The 21,446-nt window shown below is 55.7% G+C and overlaps 2 protein-coding genes across 2 annotated transcripts; one reads left to right on the top strand and one right to left on the bottom strand.

The window, feature by feature from the left end:
• The first annotated feature begins 591 nt into the window (after positions 1 to 591).
• CHAF1A (chromatin assembly factor 1 subunit A) lies at positions 592 to 14,384 on the top strand. The gene is made up of 15 exons (XM_058041046.1): positions 592 to 627; positions 1,185 to 1,235; positions 1,416 to 2,170; positions 3,888 to 3,944; positions 5,695 to 5,936; positions 6,375 to 6,435; positions 6,816 to 6,884; positions 7,276 to 7,499; positions 7,631 to 7,799; positions 7,955 to 8,035; positions 8,115 to 8,204; positions 8,402 to 8,663; positions 9,850 to 10,295; positions 13,025 to 13,112; positions 14,305 to 14,384. The coding sequence occupies exons 2-15, from the start codon at positions 1,187 to 1,189 to the stop codon at positions 14,382 to 14,384; spliced, it is 2,673 nt and encodes an 890-aa protein (XP_057897029.1). The 5' UTR covers positions 592 to 627; positions 1,185 to 1,186.
• An 863-nt stretch (positions 14,385 to 15,247) lies between these two features.
• On the bottom strand, positions 15,248 to 19,658 carry UBXN6 (UBX domain protein 6). Its single transcript, XM_058041066.1, has 11 exons — positions 19,465 to 19,658; positions 19,075 to 19,235; positions 18,795 to 18,856; positions 18,547 to 18,669; positions 18,223 to 18,320; positions 17,838 to 17,913; positions 17,669 to 17,753; positions 17,238 to 17,457; positions 17,024 to 17,154; positions 16,288 to 16,433; positions 15,248 to 15,774 (listed from the first exon to the last, which is right to left on the bottom strand). Exons 1-11 carry the CDS (start codon positions 19,545 to 19,547, stop codon positions 15,646 to 15,648), a joined length of 1,314 nt encoding a protein of 437 aa, XP_057897049.1. The 5' UTR covers positions 19,548 to 19,658; the 3' UTR covers positions 15,248 to 15,645.
• Between the last annotated feature and the right edge of the window lie 1,788 nt (positions 19,659 to 21,446).

The following is a 21,446-nucleotide window of genomic DNA, read 5'->3' as shown; positions in this document are numbered from 1 at the left end:
GACCGCCGCCATAGGGCTAGGGGGAAAATGGGGCAGCAGACACTCCAAATGGAAAACTACTACTCCCAGCATCCCTTGAGACAGCCACTGCGCCTGCGCCTCGCAGCGGCCGGCGCTGATTGGCCGCCGGAGCCGCCGCCATTTCGCGCGTTGGCTCAATGCCCGTAGCGGCGCGGCGGGCGGCAGTGCTGGCTCCGCCCCCTCCGCCCGCTGCTGCGGACAGGCCACTCCGGTCCCCCGCGGCATCGGTCCCGCCCGGCGAGCGGGCAGGCCTCGGGCCCAGGCACAGGGACCCAGCGGCGCCCCACCGTCCCTTTACAAAGCCACCCAATCAGCGCCTGCAGCGCGCCAGACCGACAGCCCCCTCCGCCAATCAGCGGCCCTCACGCCGGCGGCCAATCCAAAGGCGAGACGCAGCGGGGAGTGTGGCTGGGCGGGTCACGTGGGGCGCGCTCGGCCAATCAGCGGCGCGGGACGCGGGGTCGCCCCGGCTCCCGCCAAGTACGAGCGGGACGGGCCGGGCGGGACCGGGCCCGGAGCGGCGGGGGCTGCGCGGGCCGGGCCGCTTCAGGGTCGGCCGCCGCCGCCCGGCACCGCCGCGAGCCGCGCCCGCCGCCGCCGCCACAGGTAGGGCCGGGCTGGGGGTGCGGCGCGGCCGGGGCGCGCGGTGTTTCCGGCGGCGGTTGGGCCGCGGGGTGCGCGGGGCCTGCCCGGGGTAACAAAGGAGGTGCCGGAGCTGCCGCCGCGCCCCGGGGCTGGGCCCGGGCCCGCCCTGCAGCCGCACTCGTGCAGGCACAGGGCGGTTTGGGTGGGGAGCGATCCGAGAGCCCATCCCGTGCCAGCCGTGCCATGGGCAGGGACAGCCCGGGTGCTGCAGCCGGGCCCGGGCACTGCCAGGATCCAGGGGCAGCCAGGGCTGATCTGGGCACCTGTGCCAGGCCTGCCCACCCTCACAGGCGGGAATTCCCTCCTCGCATCCCCCTGGGTGCGGGCACACGCTGCTGGGGACGCTCCTGCCCCAGGACAGTGTGCGGGGGACGGGGTGGCTGCGGGACCCGCTGGGTCGGGGGTTCCTTTGGCTTGGGGGTGACACTGGGACCCCTTTGTCCTCCCTCAGCCGTCCCGGGGAGGCAACAGCTCGCTGGGAGCAACCACAAGTGCTGATTTGTCGTTTTCTCCCGTAGCCATGGAGTGCAGAGACAAAGCTGCTGTTCCTCCACGGAAGCTCGTCCAAGGTAAGGGAGTGTCTCTCATCCAGCACACATTAAGAACATCCCACACCTGTATTTTATCAAATACACTGGCTTGGTTGTGATTAAATATTCTCGAAGCGGCTCATCTCAGTTTTCAGTGTGCTCCAGAATGGGTGAGAGCCTTTGGTGTTTCCTGCCTCTGACCTGGTGTTGTTCTTGCAGCCCGGCTGCCCTTCAAGCGCCTCAATCCTGTGCCAAAGGAGAATCTCGATGTCGGCTCAGAAGTCAAAAAAGTCAAGAGCTCCCCGGGTGCTTTTGCTGCCAGCCAGGATCCCTCCCTGGATGCCTCAGGTGCCTCCCTGGACAATGTGGAGAACGACTGCCAGCTGGGCTCCGACAGGAACTTGACTCCAAACCTCGTGAACGGGAAGGGTCCCTTGGACCATTTTATCCAGAAAACCCCAGGAGGTGACACGAGGGACCCTGGGGGTGCTCCTGACCCCTCCAGGGGCCCTGCCCACGGACCTGGGGACAGCACAGAGCGGGGGGCCGTGGATTCTACAGCTGCTGTGAGCAATGGCACCATAGGAAAGGGGCTGGGCTGCCTGAGCCCCGTGCAGAGCAGCCCAGCAGGTGACTCTGTGGGGACCGAGGGGCCCCGTGCAGCTGCAGGAGCTGGGAGCCCCCCACGCTCCAGCCCCACGGCCTGCCAGGATGCAGCAGGCAGGAGAGGCTCTCAGGGAGAACTGAAGGATGTGCTCTTTGAGGGGAAGGTGCCCGTGGTGCTGCTGGAGGACATCATGAGCCTGAAGTGCCCCCAGGCGGCCTCGTCGGAGAGCGAGGCCCTGGAGTCGTCCCACGAGGGGGACTCGGGACTGACCAACTCCTCCCTGAGCTCTGGGGGCTCCCCCGAGCTCCTGGCACAGAGCAAGGGCAGCAGCAGCAGCCCCCTGGCTGCCTCCACGCCTGCCAGGAAGGTGGGTCTGCTCTGCTTCGTGCTGCTTGGCTTCCTGGGCTTCTGGGGAGCAGGGTGAGGGGGGCACTGAGGAGGGCAGGAAAGTGCTGGGGATTCATTACCAGTTAATTACTGAATTGTTATCCCTTGGGATCTCTAAATCCTTGATCCTCCCTGCTTCTGGCTGCTGCTGTAGTTACATTTCTTTGGTGAAATGCCCACTTGGGGCTTGGTGTTTTAGGAGCAGCAGTTGTGTGTTCAGGTGGTTCTTCCCAAGCTCTGTTTCTTCCTCCTCAGGGCTGCTGGGATTCCTGTGAGGGTGTTCCCCCCAGAGCAGCCAGTGCAGATGCTTTTCCAGCTCTGAATTTCTGCTCTCCTGCCTCATCCCTGGCAGTGCCCAAGGCCAGGCTGGGTGGGCATTGGAGCAGCCTGGCACAGTGGCACGTGCCCCAGGGCAGGGGTGGCACTGAGTGGGCTCTAAGGTCTCTCCCAATCCAAATCATTCTGGGGTTCCATCACAAAGCTCTGGGTGAGGGGGTTTTTGCTCACCTGAGTTTCAGCCACCCTGATTTTTGGGGCAGTTTGGACAGAGAAGCCTCCAAGGGTGGCAGCACCTGCTCAGGTGGCTCAAACACCACGGGGATGGTTCTCCCAGTCCTTCTGTTGTGTTTATCAGGTCAAGTGATCAATTAATTCCTCCTCTGTGAAAACTCCCCATCTTCCCTCTCTAAAATAAACAGACACACTCCAGCAGGCATGAAGAATTTGCAGTGTAGCAGAACAGCAGGAAGCACTCCTGGTGTAATCCAGCACTGCCAGTGGGGCTGGATTTGCTCCTGTGCTGCTCCCCAAAATGAGGGTTTGTACCCCAAAGCTGTGCAGCTGGGAGCTTTGTTTTCCTGGGAGGAAACAGCCCTGAGGAGCTGAAGCCCCCACTTGACAGAACTCCTGTTTTCTGTCAGATAAATATAGAAAATAAAGCAGTTGGGTGGTGTTAGCCTGTTAATCACAATTTAAATGTGATGCTGTGAATGGCAGCAGGAGGAGGGGGATCCAGTAAATCAAGTCACAGTGTGCTGAAATATTGACAAATTAGGCCTTTAACCAGTCTATGAACGACGGTCCTATGCATAAAACCATAATTTTTTTCTTCCCCCATAAATAAAAGATAGATGAGAAATGTGCCCTGACTGGAATTTAGGGTCAGCGAGCTGTTACTGGTGGAAGATCAAGTGGACTGTGATGACAACACAAGAAAATGTTAAAATGTGGAAAACGGTCCTTGTGTTTATAAAGTTACAGCTAAATATCACAGCAAGATAGGTGGCTACAAAAAAAAAAAAAACCAGAAAACAACCCAAACAAATATAAGTTTTGCTGGAAGGAATTGAGTTTGCCATGTCCCCTGTGGTTCAGAGCAGCTCCCCTGGTGTGGTGTCCCCTTGCAAAGGGTCCTGTAGGGCTGAGGGGGACCAGAGGGGTTTGTTCAGGGGGACAGGAGGTGGATCCAGGCTGGGGTGGGAGTGGGGAGGTTGGATATTCCTGACCTGTGTCCTCATTCCCTGCTCAGGGGATTTGGATATTCCTGACCTGTGTCCTCATTCCCTGCTCTGGGGGATTTGGATGTTCCTTTGTGGGCCCTCATTCCCTGCTCTGGGGGAAATTGGGGTGACTGGATGGGATCTGCAGGGATCCTGTCCCTCAGGATCTCCTCTAAAACTTGCACTTTGTAATTCCAGGTACCTCAGAAATTCCACAGAAGTTCAGCAGAGAAGGAGAAGCTGAGATTGCAAAGAGTAAGGCATTTCCCTGACACCCAAACCTCCCCAACAAAGGCTTTGCCTTTTATCTCAGCCCAGCTGCAACATCTCTTTTGCCATTTTTCCTTACCCTGAGGAGCATGGAAAAACCTTTAATGCAGGCACTTAAAGTGCTTGGCTCTTTCCAGAGCTCCTGAATGGAGCCCTGGCTGCATTTTGGGCTCTTTGGGGAGAGATTGAAGCCCCAAGATTTAGGTTCTGATTTTATTAATACACAAGGGAAATGGGGCACTCTGTGGCTTCCTAGATGTCACCACTGGATGCCACCACTGGGAATGCTCAAGCTCCAGGTTCTGTTTGCTTGGGTGCAGCTCCTCAGCAAACTCTGCTGCCACTCATGGAGGCTGAAGGGTCAGTGCTGCAGGAATTGGGCTTTTTTGGTTTGTTTTTATCTGCACTGGGAAGGTTTGTGCTCAGGAATTGTGTGTCTCTCAGTGGCTTGTTTATAAACTCGTGTGTTTTATGTAAGTTGTAGTTACAAAGCTTTGCAGCCTTTCCCAGTGCCCCATATAGAATTCCAATCTGTTGTTTTCTTCTCTTTCTATAGCTGTGTTAAAAATAGCAGGGATGGGAGGGAGGGAAAGGAGAATGGAAGCTAAAAATGATGCTGGGAATGAAGCAGAGCCACCAGTGAGCTGTCAGCTTCACACCAGCACCCTGCACATTCCATGACTCAGGCTGACAGTGTTGTTTCCTTGCCATTGGCACCATTTGGCTGTTGGTGGCTTTCTGCAGTTATTTGTGTTGTGACACTGCTCAAGGAAGCCTTGATGTTGACAAGGAGAGATGTGAAATCAATAAAAGAAAACTGAAAATACCCAGGGAGGAGTTGGGAGTGTCTGGGCACAGGCAGATCCTCCTTTCCTGGTGACATCACTGGTGCCTGCAGCACAGAAAAGCTTTTTCTCTTTAATTTGACATTTTCCTCCTTTGTGTCAGCACAGCCACGGTGGGAATTGCAGTTGTTTTGGCAGGAAACACCATAAAAGGCAACACTTGCAATAAAATCTGTTCCCAGAGTGCCCCTTGAACAATCTCAGGGCACTGGTGATGTCTGATGATCTGGAATAGAAGAAAACAAGGGATAAGCTCCACAATCTGGGGTTTGGAGAATGACTTTATTCCCTGAGATCATGGAATAGCCCAGCTGGGGGGGACCCACAAGGATCATCGAAGTGATTCCTGTGCTTGTGGAAACAGTCAGAAAATCCTGGTGGGTTTGTGATGTCAAACCAGCTCAAATTCACTTGTAGAAGTGACACCACTGTAGCCCTGTAATGACACCACAGCATGAAAAGCTTTGCTCAGGGGGAAATATTTTGGAAAGAATCTGAAATCTCCTATTAAATAAGGGAATAATTACGATTTTTTAATTCCCATCTAATTTTCCATAATGCCACTGTGGTAATGAAGATGACTCAATACAAAGCTTTCTTTGATGCTTAGAGAAATGAAAATACCTTTTTTTCTTTTGCTAAGGGAAAGGAATAATTAAAGCTTTCAGAGAGGCAGCCCAGGGAAGCTCAGCTGAGGCAGGGGGGGCTGTGGATGTGCTCCCACCTGCATTCCTGGGGGAAAATGAGGGTCCTTCCCATTCCAGGATATTTTGTGATGCTGCAGGTCAAGCACTGGGTGGGCCCAGCCTCCTTTCTGAGCAATAAATGCTGATTTTCAGCAGTTTTGGGAGCACAGAGCTGCAGTTCTGAGTGTCCCCTTTGTGCCCCAGGACCAGGAGCGTGCGGACAAGCTCCAGAAGCTGCAGGCAGAGAGGGAGGAGAAGGGCAGGCTCAAGGAAGAGGCAAAAGCTGCGAAGGAACGAGCCAAAGAGGAGGCCAAGAAGAGGAAAGAGGAAGAGAAGGAGTTGAAGGAGAGAGAAAGGAGGGAAAAGAAGGAAAAGGAGGAGAAGGAGAAAGCTGAGAAGCTGCGAGTGAAGGAGGAGAAGCGCAAGGAGAGGCAGGAGGCTCTGGAGTGAGTGCCTGGGCTTGTGCAGCCCCTGGGGGTCCCTGTGCTGATTTCCATCCCCTCTTTCCCTGTCCTGCTCCAGCAGCACGGGCCTGGGGTCAGGGGGTTGGCTCTGAAATCCTGAGGGACTCTGTGCCCCCATCCCAGCAGTGCCCTGAGCTTCCCCTCCTGACCTGGCTCCCTTGGGCTGTTTGTGGAGGAAGTTACTGGGACTTGGGAACCCCTGGAACTCCCTGGCATTGAGAGAAACCTGAGGGAGGCAGCCCATGAACTTGAAATGGGTCAATATTTGCTCTGCAAGGAATGAACAAAGTCCCCTCTGCACTTCACCAAGTGTGCTTCTTGGCTGGGTTGACAGATGATCCTCGTGGTGGGGTCTGGGGCTTCCCACCTCCTCTTCACCCTTCCTGATGTGTGACAATTCACATGATCTTTGTTTTCAAGGGCAAAACTTGAGGAGAAGAGAAAGAAGGAAGAGGAGAAACGGTTAAAGGAGGAAGAAAAGGTAAAAATGTTTTCTCTGGCTTGTCTCTAAATTCCTTCTGGGGTGAAATGGTGGAGCAGGTTCCTTTGTGTGCAGCCTGTCCCCCTGACCTGCTGGGGCTGCTCCATGCAGGTTTTACCTGTTCCTTTCAGCCCTCCTTTGCTTTTTCCCTCTCTGTGTGTGTTTCTGAATGGCCACAGGTGACCTGTGCCCTGGCAGTGCCACTGGAGCCCTGCTGGTGCCAGGGAGGACAATCAGAGCTTCTGTTGAGTCACAGGAGCTGCTGACTGCCTGAACTTTGCTTTGTGCCTCGTTTGAAGTTGAGTCATGCATGAGATGAGCTCACCTGGCATTCCAGAGCTTTGTCCCACCTCACATTTGCATTTGGGTTCTCATTGCAGCGCATCAATGCCCAGAAAGCAGAGATCACCAGGTTCTTCCAGAAACCAAAGACTCCACAAGCCCCCAAGGTGAGGGACTGCTGTGCCTCTGTGTGTTGGTCTCTCACAGTTGTTCCTAACAAAAATACCCTGATTTCCTTCTCAGCTGCCCCTTACAGCTTCTTAGGTAGTCAAAATATTGTTTTTTCTTAATTTCCTGGTCCCAAAAGTGCAAAGGATTTTGAGAAAATGCCCAGAGCAGAGGCTACAGAAGACATTTGTGGTTGGTTCAGTGAATCTCAGCTCTGTCTTCTGCACTGCCTGGAAGATCTGGAGTCTTGGACAGGAAGGGCTTAACTTAATCTTCACTTAACCTAAATCTTCACCTCAGACAACACCTCAACAGCAGGTGTTCCTTGCATGTGTTGGTGCTGCAGCTTCTCAGTGTCCAAACCCTGACATTCCTCACTTGATGTTTCAGACCCTTGCTGGCTCCTGTGGCAAGTTTGCTCCTTTTGAAATTAAGGAGAACATGGTCTTAGCCCCCCTCAGCCGTGTGGCCCTGGAACCAGAGGACCTGGAACAGCTGGACAAGCTCCTGCACGCCCAGAATGCTGAAGATTCTTTCTTGAAGGATCTAAAATGTCGCAAACCACGAAAAACTGGGCCCACTTTGGTCAGTGACAGCAGTGACAGTGTCAACAGGTCAGTCTGCACTCGAGGGCTTGCTTTGCTTCTGGTTTACGAAATGAACTGCAGAGAGGGTTTGAGGATTGGAGAGGAGGGAAGGCTGGAGCTGCTCAGTGGGGCTCAGCCACCTTCCCCTGTGTTCCCAGTGACGTGGTGGTGGTGGAGAGCTGCCAGGCAGATGCTGTTCCTGAGAGGGAGAAGTTTGGCAGGATGAAGCTCCTGCAGTTCAGTGAGAATCACCGTCCTGCCTACTGGGGCACCTGGAACAAGAGAACCTCCCTGATCCGTGCCAGGAACCCGTGGTCCAAGGACACTGTAAGCACCTCAGCCTGCTGCATCCTTTGTGCTCTAGAAGTGAATGTGCTTGGCCAAGTTCTCTGCTTCCCTGGCATTTCTGAGCCATTTTGTTCCCTCTGAAAGCCCAGTCTGGGTTTGGTGCTGATGGACAGAAATGTTGGCATTTCTTGCAGAAACTGCTGGACTATGAAGTGGACAGTGATGAAGAGTGGGAGGAGGAGGAGCCAGGGGAAAGTCTCTCCCATAGTGAAGAGGTGAGGATCCTGCATGCTGAATAAAATCAGGAACCACTTCCACTGGGTGTGGTTCTAACTCTAACCCATTTGTCTGTAGGATGACGAAGAGGAGGGAGAGGATGAAGATGAGGACGATGGGTTTTTTGTACCCCATGGGTACCTATCTGAAGATGAAGGTGTGACAGAGGTAAGGCAGCTGGCTGTCCCCGAGTTGCCATCTGTTTCCAGTGAACTGTGCCATGTCAATACTGGCAGGGGAGGGCAGCACGTGCTCTGTGCCTGCACAGTTCGTGGCTCAGGGAACACGAGGCAAAGCTGCCTTTTAAAAGCTCCTTTTTCATCCTGGCGTGGCTGTAACGAGCCCTTTGTCCCCTGTGGCTGCAGGAGGGTGACCCAGAGAACCAGAAGGTTCGTCAGAAGCTGAAAGCAAAGGAGTGGGATGAGCTGATAGCCAAGGGGAAGAGGTTCCATGTCCTGCAGCCTGTGAAGATTGGCTGTGTCTGGGACAGGGCAGCAAAGGACAACGGCACCAACCCCGACCTGAAGGTGCTCCAGCAGTTCACAGCCTGTGTCCTGGATCCACCTGTGCCAGAGGAGGAGCAGCAGACACAGAAATGTAGCAAAAAAAGAGCAAAAGATCAGCAAAGTAAGACCTGAAGGGCTGAGCAGTGCTTCCACAGTGCTGTGCTCTGCTTTGGAGGGAGTGGGGGATTAGTGAGTGCTGCATTCAGAGTGACCTGTTTGTGACAGGGCTGGAATCCAAGGAATCTCTGAGAGCTCTTGGAAAGGACTTTTCTGGCACTGCCTCTCCAAAAAGTCTTGCTCTGGGAAATCTAGGAACTAAAGCCAACCAGACTTGAGCAAGCTCAGATTTAGGATGAGCCTGAGCCTGTTTGTTGTTTGGGGGAAATTGTTTGGTTTCTGTGTTTGGTTCCAGTCCTGAGCTTTTCCTGCACCTGATTAACACAGGGCTGTGAATAACTCACATAAAGGCCAAGCAGGGGGTGGGGATTTCACTCCAGGCTGTTGTTTCTACATCAGGTCTAGCTGCTGTTACAGTCATGGAATCCCAGAGTGGGTTGGGGGACACCTTAAAGACCATCCAGCTTCTTCCACTTGCTCCAAACCCCATCCAAGCTCACCTTGGAGCCTTCCACACATGGGGCACCCCCAGCTTCTCTGGGCTTCCATCTCTAAAACCAACGCTGGTGTTTTCCCCCTGATTGCCCACCTTTAACCCTCTCTGTGCCACTTTGCTCCCTGCAGTCCTGGGCCAGCTCTGGAGTACCTGTGCTGATTTCTTTCCCACCTTTAACCCATTCTGTGCTGATTTCTTCCCCACCTTTAACCCACCCTGTGCCACTTTTCCCCTGCAGTCTGCAAGTGCCCATGCTGATTTCTCTCCCTGTAGTTTCCCACTTTTAACCCATTCTGTGCCACCTTGCCCCCACAGTGCTGGGTCAGCTCTGTAGTTAGTGCCTGTGCTGATTTCCATCCCAAACCTTTCCCAACTTTTAACCCATTCTGTGCCACTTTCTCCCCTGCAATCCTGGGCCAGCTCTGGAGTACCTGTGCTGATTTCTTCCCCACCTTTAACCCATTCTGTGCTGATTTCTTTCCCACCTTTAACCCATTCTGTGCCACCTTTCTCTCACAATCCTGGGCCAGCTCTGGGGAGTACCTGTGCTGATTTCTTCCCCACCTTTAACCCTTTCTGTGCTGATTTCTTCCCCACCTTTAACCCATTCTGTGCCGATTTCTTCCCCACCTTTAACCCATTCTGTGCCGATTTCTTCCCCACCTTTAACCCTTTCTGTGCCGTTCCCCCGCAGTCCTGGCCCAGCTGCTGCCGCTGCTGCACGGCAACGTGCACGGGAGCAGGGTGATCATCCAGGAGTTCCAGGAGTGCTGCCGCCAGGGACGCTTCAGCCTCGCCGCCAGGAGCCCCCCGGAGGCCGGGGCGGGCGAGGACAGCGGCGTGCCCTCCAAGGCCAGGCTCAAGAGGATCATCTCGGAGAGCTCCGTGTACGAGAAGAGGCCCGAGTTCAGGATGTGCTGGTACGTGCACGCCGAGGTGCTGCGCAGCTTCGGCCAGGAGCAGCTGCCCGTGCCCTGCCAGTGGAGCTACGTCACCCAGGTGCCCTGCGCGGGCAAGGAGGAGGGGGGCGGCGTGCCAGGAGTGCCCGTGCCCCAGCCCACCCCCCTGGCAGCCAAGAGGAAGGCCATGGGAAGCATGTCCATCACCAAGTTCATGAAGAGGCCTCGGGGCGCTGAGCAGGTGAGTTCCTTGTGCCCCAGTGAGGGGTGCTGGGGGTGTGTGCACCCCCCAGCTCAGCCTGTTACCTCCAGCCACTGTCCTGCACACTGTCAGACCCTTTTTATGGGGAAAGGAGTGGAATGCTGGGGCTAAAGAGATGGGTTTCTTTTGTGTGTCTGCAGCTTGGACTCTCTGTTCCATTCGAAACGTTGCTCTCCTGCTGTTCCTCCATTCTCTGCTGTTTGGCACTGATTGCATCCAAGCTGTGAATGCTTGGAGAGGCTGCTTGGCCTTGGTTTTACAGCTGGGTGTAATTTGTGTGCAGGTTTTATGTATGCCTGTGGCTGCCAGATGTACAGCAGCCCGGGCTGATGACTTACAGCAGTTGCATGTGAAGGGATTAAGTGTGGTTCCCAAGTGCTGCAACTCAGCCCAGAGCAGTCTGTAAAGGCTCCAGCTCATCCTGACACACATAAAGCTGAATTTCAAGAGCTGGTTTAAAAATACAATAACTCATAGGGACAAAATGAGGTGGAATTGCAGTGCTTGCTGCCTGGGAGCTGTGTTGTGGTTTTCCTGTTGTTGCTTCTGCTTTTCAGGGCGACCACAGGTAGTGCTGGAGCCTCATCATGACTGAAAAATGGGAGCATGGAATTCCAGAATGGTTTGGCTTGGGAGGGACCTTAAACCCCACCCAGTGCCACCCCTGCCATGGCAGGGACACCTCCCACTGGCCTTGGGCACTGCCAGGGATCCAGGGGCAGCCACAGCTGCTCTGGGAACTCCATCCCAGCCCCTCCCCACCATCCCAGGGAGGAATTCCTTCCCAAAATCCCATCCAGCCCTGCCCCCTGGCAGTGGGAGCCATTCCCTGTGTCCTGTCGCTCCATCCCTTGCCCAAAGTCTCTCTCTGTGTTTCCTCTTGGTCCCTTCAGGCCCTGGAGGAGCCACATTTGGGTCCCCACAAAGCTTGGGATGCTCTGTGGAGGCTTTAGGTGCTGGAAATTGGGGTTACCAACCTCTGGCTTCCAATCCCCCAGGCAGGGCAGGGTTTGAAATCCCTGCCAGTGGATTTATTCCTCCTTCCCTGTGCACCAGCTCGGGAAAGAGCCCCAGAATGGTTTGGGTTGGGAGGGACCTAAAAGCTGATTTTGTTCCACCCCCCCTCCCATGGACCACAGATGAGGCTTTTGATGCTTTTTATGCTTTGCCTTCCCAATTTATTCTTGGCTTTTTTGGCTTTTCTACTGAAAAAGCTCAGCATTCAGGTATTGATAGAGATCAGAGACTTGTGAGAAGCTGCTCAGCCCCCAAACTCCATCTGCTTGGGTTTTTTCTTGTACACTAAATAAAGGCAGAGATAAAAGTCTCTGCTTGGCACCCACTGGAAATTCAGCTTATAAGGGAGCAGAAATAGCAAAACAAAGGCTTTTAGGAGAATTACATCACCAGCCTGAATGCTTCAAAGCTCCTCAGAGCTGTGCTGGGGAGGTGCAGCTCCGAGCAGAGGTGTCACAGCCCCAGAAGCTTTTCATGGCTGATGTCTCAATCAGGTGTTGAGAGCCAGGCTGGGGCACGGGGAGAGCCTGGCAATGCTGGGAGCTGCCAGATCCCCACTCTGGCACGTGTTTCTGTGCTGGGGAGCTCACACCAGGGCTTGTGTGAGTCAAGGTGCTCTTACATAAGAGAAAAACTGGGTGCTGAAGTGGGCAGTACCTGCCCACGTGTAGGAGGGATTGCATTTTGAGAGCTGGCACTTTATTGAAAGATGGAAATTGAAAATTTTCTTGGCTTGGAAGGGTTTTTTAGGGGATGGGGATCAGGATTTTCATTCCAGTTCCAGCTGGAGGAAAAAAAAACAAAACTCAACAGAGCCTCCCAGCTGGGCAGCTTTGGTTTGTGTCACTCCTGGGGCTCTGTTCTCCATTCCAAATGGGGAATTTGGGCTTTTCCCATGGCAGGAAACCTGGGCAGCAAGGGAAGAGCTGGCACCACTCCCTGAATAAAAGCTGATTGGCAAAGAGGAGGAGGAGACAGGGCAGAGCAAGGTCCAAACCTGACAAGCAACATGAATTCTCCATCTTCAGAAGGGAGAGCACATCCAAAGGGGCTCAGCCTGGAGGAGAGGAGGCTCAGAGGGGATCTTGTGGCTCTGCACAGCTCCTGCCAGGAGGGCACAGCCAGGGGACAGCAGGACAAGAGGGAACAGCCCCAAGCTGTGCCAGGGGGGGTTTGGGTTGGATATTGAGAAAATTCCTTCATGGAAAGGGTGGTAAAGCCCTGGGCACAGCTGGAGCCCCCAGCCCTGCAGGGATTTAAAATCCTTGGGGATGTGGCACCTGGGGACAGGGCAGTGGTGGCACTTGGGGACAGGGCAATGCTGGGGAGCAGTTGGACTCTCTGACCCTTATGAGTCTGTGATTCTATGAAAATAATAAACAGAGGGGGGAGAGATTTCCCTTCCACAAATGCAGCTAGAGTCAGATTGCCGTGGAGCCCGAGCTGCCTGTGCTGCGGGGGCAGCTCAGCAGTTGTGTAAGAGGGAAGGATCCTGGAGCAGAGCTTGGCCCCTTTCCCACTCTGTGTGCCACTGCACTGAGCCCTCCTGTCACAGGTCCCGGCTCGTGGAGCTGGGGATTGCAGATTTCCTCCCCTCCAGATGTGCCCACCTGCCCAGAGGGTGCCCAGCACTGCCTGTGCCAACTGTGGCACCTCCTGGCTCACACCTGGTACCTGCTCTTTCCCTCCAGGCTGCAGAGATGGATGGATTTCAGGCAGACACTGAGGAAGATGAGGAAGATGATGACTGCATGATTGTGGATGTACAGCCAGGAAAAGGTGGGAAGAGGGAGATGGGTACCAAGGGAGCAGGACTCCCTAAACTTGTTTTTTTTCTGCCCTTTTCACCATTCCTTGGGCTTTTATCTCTATAGATATCTTATTCCAGATACTGCTGCTTTTTATCCTCTTTTAAAAGATGTTTCTTTGCTATTTATGGCCCTCTCTAAGCTGCTCTTGCCTTTTCTGCCCTCCTCCTCCCCTTTTTGTCTCACACAAAGCCCCCTGTGAGCAGCCAGGGTCACCTGCCTGTTCCTGGGGGCACAGGTGAGCACTGGGGCAGTGCCAGCACATCCACTGGCAAACGATGGCAAACCTTGCTGCCCTCTGGGGCATGCAGAGCCCTCCCAGCCTGCCAGGGGCTGGGTTATCACCCCTCTGCTGCAGCCACAATCTGAGCACTTGCTCGTGTTTGTGTCCCAGTTATCCCTTGGAAATGGCTTCAAAGCCCCCGTGCTGCAGCCTCTCCTTTCAGGCCACGCTGGCAGGAGGATGTGCAGCAGCTCCTTTCATCTCCAGGAGCTTTTGGCCGTGATCACACAGATCAGTGAGCTGACTCCAAGCACGTGCTGTGCCTTCCAAAGCTCTGGGCTCTTTTCTTGCTGCTCACAATGGAGCTCTCCCAACCTGCTCTGAGGAAAGTGGTTTGTGTTGGGCAGCTCCTCCGGCAGATAAGGACTCGTGCACAGAAATTCTGGAGTGTTTGACCCATTCCAGGCATTATCTGGGCTCTCCTTCCTCTCTGAGCTCCTCTCCCCTCCCAAAACAGACGTTGGGACTGCTTGACAAGGAGCCTGGCTTTAATCTTAAGCTGCTTTTGCTTATTACCAGGCTCTGAGATGAAACCCTCGCCTCAGGTTCGTCCCCTCTTGTTCTGAGGATGCCACTGAGCAGCTTCCCTCCCTCAGGCTCTGCTGACACACAAGCAGCTCTGTTTGTTTGGCTCTGCCTGACTCTAAAGCACTGAAAAGATTAGAAAAATCCTTTTTATGGTTGAAGTGATTTTTTTTTTATTCTGGATTGGTGATATTAAATACGAAGCCAGTATTAAAACCAGTGTTTAAATAGTGTTGAAAAGGAGACTCACAACAGATGCAGGAAGCTAAGACAGATAACACATAAAGTAGTCAAATTTTACTGGATTAATGAGGATATTTATAAAAACAAACCAAACACATTCTCTCCTTTGCAGGTTCCACAGCTTCAGAATCCAGTGGCACAAGAGCTGCTCACCAGGACAGCAGCATGGTCAGCCCATCTAATACAATTTGAGACTTTAATGCTACTAACTCCTCTGTATGTATGTAGAATGAGCTAGAAAGTTTTAAACCTTGTGTATCTTTGACGAAGATACTTGAAAGTATTCCACATTTCTTGTAAAGAGAAGACAGCACTTTGTTCTGCTTCAGACCAGATGGAAGCTTAAATTTTTAGCTTTAGCTTTTTAGCTTTTTTTTTTTTTTTAATACTGCATATTAATCTGTCCTTAATAAAGCATTATTGAAATTTTGATACTTCTTTGTAATGGAAGGTATCTAAGTTATCTCTAAAAGTAGCTGAGGGATTTTGGAATAAGCTTATTGTGATGCCACTGGGGAATGACTGTTCATAATGTTGTACAGCGTGGCCTTGGGTATAAATGATGTACAATTATATATGAATTTATGCTCTTGTACCATCCTGTTTGTGGTCTTACTTGCTCCAGAGAACAGCAGCAGGGCTTTACCTTTGGAAGAGGGAAAAATGCTTTGTTTCTCTTATTTTGGGACAGGCTGGAGAGGTCAGGGCTAGATTCTCAGTCTCTTGTCTGCATCAGAGCTGGGCTCTGTCCCACAGGAAAACTCTGCTTGAGGTATTAAAGGACTGAGCTGGCATCAAACTTGGTGACACACAGGACAAACTTGCTGGGGCTTTCAGCTTTATACAACTGGTGAGTTATCAGTTACTTCTTTAAAAGATTGTCTGTAATTTCAGGTTTGTTATCTTCCCCTGGGCAGCAGCAGTGGCTGTTCCCTGCTGTCACTCTCTGAAGGGACAAGGGGGTGATGCTGCCCCACTAACACCAGTGCCAGCCCCAGCACAGACTGGTTTGGCATCTCAAACCTACAACAGCAATGCAACTCAAGCAACTGGGATCAGGACCGAGTCTTTAAATAATTCCATTTAATCAGACTAAGTGTAACTTTATCCAAGTAGCTTCTCCCCAGTAGGAGTTACAGTGCACGCAGAAGCAGAACGGGAAGCTGAGCTCTACGCCCAGCCCCTTCCCCAGGCTCAGGCTGGTCATCCAGCCTTACCAGCCCCTCATCCCTGCTCCACCACTGCCTCGGGAACACCTCGGGCAGTCCCTGCTCCAGTTGGGTGTTGGCAGCCCCAGGGAGGAGCCGCTGGCGGGGCCCCCTGTGAGTCTGGGGCTGGGAGGGGACAGCAGGGCCCGGCCCCTGCGCAGAGCCGACCAAAGCCACCTCCAGCAGTCTCGGCAAAAGGAGGGACCAGTCCAAAGCCAGCAGCACTGGAGGCTCTGCCCTTTATTTCAGGACAGGGGCTGGGCCCTGGCCAGCAGCTCGGGCCTGAGGGGGCTGCGCTGCTCCTCCGCCGCCGCCGCCTCCACGTCCGCCATGACCGCGGCGTCCCAGGCCAGGCTCAGCAGGGCCGAGGGCACCTGGGCACGACAGCAGCACTGAGCACAGCCAGGGGAGGGTGCCAGGAGTCCCGAGAGCCACCCAGTGCCACCCCTGCCTGGGGCAGGGACACCTCCCGCTGCCCCAGCTTGTGCATCCCTGGGCACTCCCACATTGCTCTGCTCCTGAGTGTGGAACAGCTTGTGAGCATTCACAAAGCTGGGACTGCTCAGACTGAGAAGGACAAGGCTGGATTCTGCCAGCAGCTCCTTTTAGGGGATGCTAATTTGGGCTTTCTGTTCATGCCCTCCCTCACCATCGCTGCCTTCCCTCTTTCCCAGCCCCTGACAGCTCTGTGCTCCAGGAGGAGGACCCTGCACTTCCCTCCACACCTCCAAGCCCCCAGGTTAACTCCTTTGTGCTTCAAATGAGGGGGCAGAGCACAACTTGGGGCTCTAAAAGAACACAAACTTCCCCCCCAGCTCTGAGCAGCAGAAGTCTCTGACAGCCTCAAGATGCTCTGGAAGGTACCAACAATAATTTTTTTCACTCACCAACCCACATTCATTGAAGGCCAAGTTCTCATCAGTCAGTTTGAGACCTCCAGGTCCCAGGAGCTCAAAGGGCAGCCAGTCATCTCTGAGTGCTTCTCTCACAAAGTTGTAGAGCACAGACACTGATTCTCGGGCATAAAAAGTCCCTGCCATGAGAAAACAAGGTGAGAGAGTCTGGCATTTACCAAAATCTAACCTTTTGTGGTCGGTTCCGTGGGGCTTCACCCACTGATGCTGACTTGATCAACGACTTCCCTGCCACACAGCCAGCCTGATTTAACTGAAAACTATAAAAGCAGAATCCCCAAAGAAAAATACTCAATTGTTGGGAGCCCCTGCCAGCCTGTAACAAAGAGCTGGGGTAGCCTGAAATGATTTCCAGAGTTCTGCAGGAAAATTTGAAGAGGATTTATGCTGTTGTACAGTCTGACATCACACAGGCAGCCTCACGCTGGCTGCTGTCACACTCTGATCTAATGAGTCCAGCTTGGGAAGAGCAGACTTTAATTAATGATGCCTTGAGATTCTTCCCTCTCTGTCCAATCCTGGCTTAAAATCCCAACCCTGAGCAGGGAGAGGGTTTGGAGGTGGGAAGAGTTCATGGGGAAACATTACCCAGCTGTGGTTTTGGGGCGGTTTATCCCACCAGCTGCACTCAGCACCTCCTCCTTACACTCCAAGGAGCCTCAGCAGCTTCTGGAGGTGCCCGAAGGAAGGGCTGAGGAGTCCCCCTTACCCTGGAGGATGTATCCATCGGGGAAGCGCACCCTCAGCAGCGTGTAGTTGTACTTCCTCATCTCCCTCTGCTCGTCCTTCTCGCGCATGGCTCTGGTCCTCAGCATCGACGCCTTCTCCACCGCCTCTGTCCTGCGGGCACAGACCCTCGTAGTGCCCAAGGAGAGCCACCAGCTGCTGTGCCCTGGCCCTGCTGCTGTGCCCCGAGCCCTCACCGGAGCCGCTGCTCGCGGCGCAGCTCCTCTGCAGTGAGGCTGAAGAAGTCGTGGGGCAGCTCGAAGCGCGCGGCCGCGGGCGAGGGGTGGAACACGGCCAGCTGCCGGTGCAGCTGCGCCCGCACGGGCTCCGAGCTCAGCAGCTGCTCCTTGTGCTCCCTCAGGTCTTCCAGCCTGCCCAGCACCTCCTCCTTCAGCACGTAGAACTCCTCCGTGGTCTCTGAAAAACGCAAGGATGGGGCGTGAGGCTCTTGGTCTTTGGGGCAGTGACATGGGGACGAGGAAATGTCACACTGGGACAAGGAATGTGCAGGCTCAGAGGGTGTTTTTGTTCCAGCCTCGGAGGAATGACCTCTGTGGAGCTGTCAGCAAGCAGAGCTGCCCCCAGCATCCCCCAAACTCCCCCTGACTCCACATTAATGAGTTCTTGCCTTGTCCTGGAACAGGCAGTGTTTTTGTCTCAAACCCGACAGCCTGGAAAAATTTGTGTGTCCCTTCCAAGCAGCTTATCCTCTCCTGGAAGAAAAGGACAGAATTTAGGTGGAGTTTGCTCCAAGCAAGGGCTTTCCAAAGCTGAACAGCTGTGGAGCCTGAGCTCACCTGAAACACCTTGTTCTGCAGTTTGATTTTCCGGTATTTCTCCTCCTCTGGATGGAGATAGATGTTATCCAGGTACCTGCAGGAAGAGGAATGCACTGCCTGGATCAAAGCAGGACCCTCCAAGGTCAGAGAGAAAAGAGAGACCTCACAGAGGAAAAAAGCTGAGAAACCCAGGAAAATAAAATACATAAATGTTTTGGGGCCAAACTGAACAACCAGCAGCTCCCAAGCCTCTTGGATTAGTGGGACCAACTCCTCCAGGTCAACTGTCAAATTGGGTGGTTCAGGAGTTCCATTTTCTTCCGAAAAAATGACTTTGCTAGAAGCAGAGCAAGCAAACCCAGCAGGGAAGGGATGAGCTGCCCGTGCCCTCGGTGACACTCACTTGGCCATGGTCTCCACGCACAGCCGGACCTTCTCCCGGTCCTTGTTGAAGGTGTGGATCTCCATGATGGAAGCAGCCACCGGGTCCACGGAGAAATACTGGGGGAGAGGGAGAGAAGCTGCTCAGGGAGGAGCTGACCCCAGCCCAGCTCAATTGTTCCCCATTTGCTGGGCTAGAGATGATTGAACAGGTAAAGTGAAATTGTCCTGGGGGAGATTTTACACGAAGGAGGTGGAGAGTTGGCAAGGTCACTGCTGAAGGGGACCCGCAGCACAAAAAGGAGTTTGAAGAGGGAAGGGAAGGAGTTTGAAGGGAAGCACTCACTGCCTGGATGGCTTCTCGGACCTGCTTCTCCTTCTGGTCTTTCCTCACAACAGTACCAGTCAAGGGGCAGATGAAATAAACCCCTGAGACAGAGGGAGCAGCAGCCCCTTCCTCCTCCTGCTCCTGAAGGAGATGAAACCAAACTGAGCACGGGGAGGTTTTGGTGGAGATTATGTTTATAAATCCTCTCAGGATAAGGAGAGCAGCCCCAAGGGGGGCTTAGCAGGGAACGGCAGCATCTCCCTCACCTTTTCCTCCATGGAGAGCCCCTTCTCGCTGGCAGCTGCCTCGGCCATCAGCTCTTTCCTCACTACAACACACAAACCTCGGTTGGAGTGGAGGCTCAACACATTCCAGAGCCTTTTGGACAGCTCAGCGCTGCCCTGGGAAGCAAACACCTGCCCAGGTGTGGCGTCCCAGCCCAGGGCTGCGCATGACCCCATTTCCCGGTCAGCTGCCCCTAAACAGGCAGGACGGGGAGCCGTCCCCGGGCGCTTTTCCAGCCGCGATTCCCGCGGCCGCTCCTACCCTGGTTCCTGATGGCCTCCTGCGACGCGGACGGAGCCTTTCCTGCCTTGGGCTTCACCTCCAGCCGGGCCAGCGCCGCGGCCGCCGCCCTCTGCGCCTCATCCGTCGGGGCCTGCCGGGGCTTCGGGGCCACCTCGGCTTTCGGCTTCTCCCGGGGGGCCCTGGCACGGAGGACACGGCTCGGGTCCGCCCGTGCGCGCCCAGCCGCCGGCGGCACCGCGGGCACGGGGGAAGCGGCGCTCGGGCCCGGCGCTGTCACCGCTCCCTCCCCGCGTGCCCCTCGTGCCCCGGGCAGGTACCGGGCCCAGGGCGGGCGGTACCGGCCGCGGAGGGTGCCCGGGGATGGCGTTACCGGCGGTGGCGTAACCGGAGGGTCCCCCCAGCCCGTACCGGGACGGCTCCGAGAGCTTCTGCCCGGGCCCCGCTGTCTTGAACTTCAGGTCGGCCTTGATCTCCTGGAAGAACTTGCGCATGGCGGTGCCGGGATGGGACCGGGCCGGAACGGGAGGAGCACCGGGACAGGAACAGCACCGGGACGGGAGCAGTACCGGGATGGGAGCGGGGCCGCCGCGCCCCCCCCGCGCTTCCGGCCCGCCCGCGCCGTCACCGGAACGGGGCGGGACCGGCCCCGCTCGGGCGGCGGGGGGGCGAGGGACACCGGCACCGGCATCACCGGGGGCTGCGGGACCCACGGAACCCGGAGAGGGACCCGCGGGACCCACGGACCCCGGAGCGGGACCTACGGACCCCAGAGCGGGACTCACGGATCCCGGAGCGGGACCTCCACAGAGCCCCGGTTGCATCCCTGGAGCCCCGGCGGCACCCACGGAGCCTCACGGAGCCCAGAGCGCCCCAGAACTCCCCCCCAAACCTGCACCCGCGGCCCCACGGAACAGCCTCAGCTCGCCGCACCCCGGGAGCAGCCCCGGTGTGAGCAAAGCAGGGCAAACGGGCAGCCCCGGAGCTGGGACACAGCCGGGTAAAGCTCACGGACAAGGAGCCTCGTGTCTCCCATCCCTGGGAGATCGACCGAGGGCTCCGAACCTGAGGATGCACACAGTGAACATCCCCGCGTGTTTTACGGGTTCATTTCCACGGCACAGCTCCTGCTCCCCCTCCTCTGGGACACGGGACACTCGCAGCCGAGGAAGGGGCTGCGACTCTCGGCATCGGGCGGACCCCACTCCGAACGGGGCTGTCGGCACCTGGCACTGCCCCTCCGGTGGCACCGAGAGCCAGGAGCACCTGGATGAAGGCTGGACACGCACCGGCATCGCCAGTGGGAGTCCCAGACTGAGACACGGACCTGCCCTCCAGTGACACCTCCATGGCACAGGACAGGCTGAGGGGAATGTACAGAGAGAGCCCTGACGCTGCTGGGATGTGGCAGAGCTGGGATACAGCACGGCCAGGATGTGGCACAGCCCGAAATGTGGCACAGCTGGGACACGGCACAGCTGGGACACGGCACAGCTGGGGCACGGCAAGGCCAGAATATGGCACGGACTGGATGTGGCATGGTCAGGATGCAGCATGGATGGGATGTGGCACAGCAGGGACGTGGCACAGCCTGGCAGGAGCGAGGCCTCACTCACAGTGTGACAGGGAGCACTCCCAACACCCCCGCAGCACCTTCACGATTTTCCCTCCTCACACACCTCCCCCCAAGCCCCCGGGAATAAGGAGTTTCTCCCCAGAATCAGGGCTGTGGTTTGGGTTTTGCAGCCCAGTGTGGGCAGGGACTGTTTTCCTTTCCATGACCTTGCAGAGAAGCCAGTTTGGGTTAAAAGCGGGTTAAGCCCCAGTGCAGCTCCCAGGCCAGCTGCACAGTGTTTGCTCCAGCTTAGCCAGGCTCAGCCCGACTTTGGAACCCGCTGGGTCAGATTCCCCCCATGAGGCCCCAGTGACTCTCCTGGTGGCCCTGTCCTGGGCCAGAGACATGGCCACCCACCACCCTCAGCTGTCCAGAATGAGTTTGGAGTCCCAGGATGGCCCCAGGGCCAGGAGCCACATCTCCAGGCTGGGGGCTGAGCTGGGGGCAGTGGATGGGGCAGGATCAGCGTTTGTCCCACCCATAGCCCTGACCCTGTCCCCACACCCTTGTCCCCCTAAGCGCTGTCACCCTCCCATAGTCCCCAGCCCCCCTATGGGTCCCAATTCCAATCCTTGTCCCCATCCCTGTCCCCCCTCCGGCCTTGTCCCCATCCCCATCGCCCCCCCGCCCCCCAGCGCCCCCCGCTTCGGCGCCTCCGGCGGCGCGGCCCAATCCCGTTATCCCGCCGAGCCACCGCCTCGCTCCTATTGGTCGGGTAGACTGAGCGACGTGCGGTGGAGCCAATGGGCGGCGCGGTCGCGACCGAGGGCGGGACATC

The sequence above is a fragment of the Melospiza georgiana genome, chromosome 26 (genome assembly GCF_028018845.1).
Source record: "Melospiza georgiana isolate bMelGeo1 chromosome 26, bMelGeo1.pri, whole genome shotgun sequence".
NCBI lineage: Eukaryota > Metazoa > Chordata > Aves > Passeriformes > Passerellidae > Melospiza > Melospiza georgiana.
The sequence above is the reverse complement of the archived record's forward strand: the minus strand, read 5'-3'. Positions and strand labels throughout refer to the sequence as shown.

Coding starts and splice junctions, on each gene's coding strand:
- CHAF1A (XM_058041046.1), top strand. CDS start 1,187: ATGGAGTGCAGAGACAAAGCTGCTGTTCCTCCACGGAAGCTCGTCCAA. Junction 3,945..5,694: donor AGAAGCTGAGATTGCAAAGA/GTAAGGCATTTC, acceptor TTTGTGCCCCAG/GACCAGGAGCGTGCGGACAA. Junction 7,500..7,630: donor AGCAGTGACAGTGTCAACAG/GTCAGTCTGCAC, acceptor CTGTGTTCCCAG/TGACGTGGTGGTGGTGGAGA.
- UBXN6 (XM_058041066.1), bottom strand. CDS start 19,547: ATGCGCAAGTTCTTCCAGGAGATCAAGGCCGACCTGAAGTTCAAGACA. Junction 18,321..18,546: donor TCCGAGAAGCCATCCAGGCA/GTGAGTGCTTCC, acceptor CCTCTCCCCCAG/TATTTCTCCGTGGACCCGGT. Junction 17,458..17,668: donor ACTGCCTGTTCCAGGACAAG/GCAAGAACTCAT, acceptor TGCGTTTTTCAG/AGACCACGGAGGAGTTCTAC.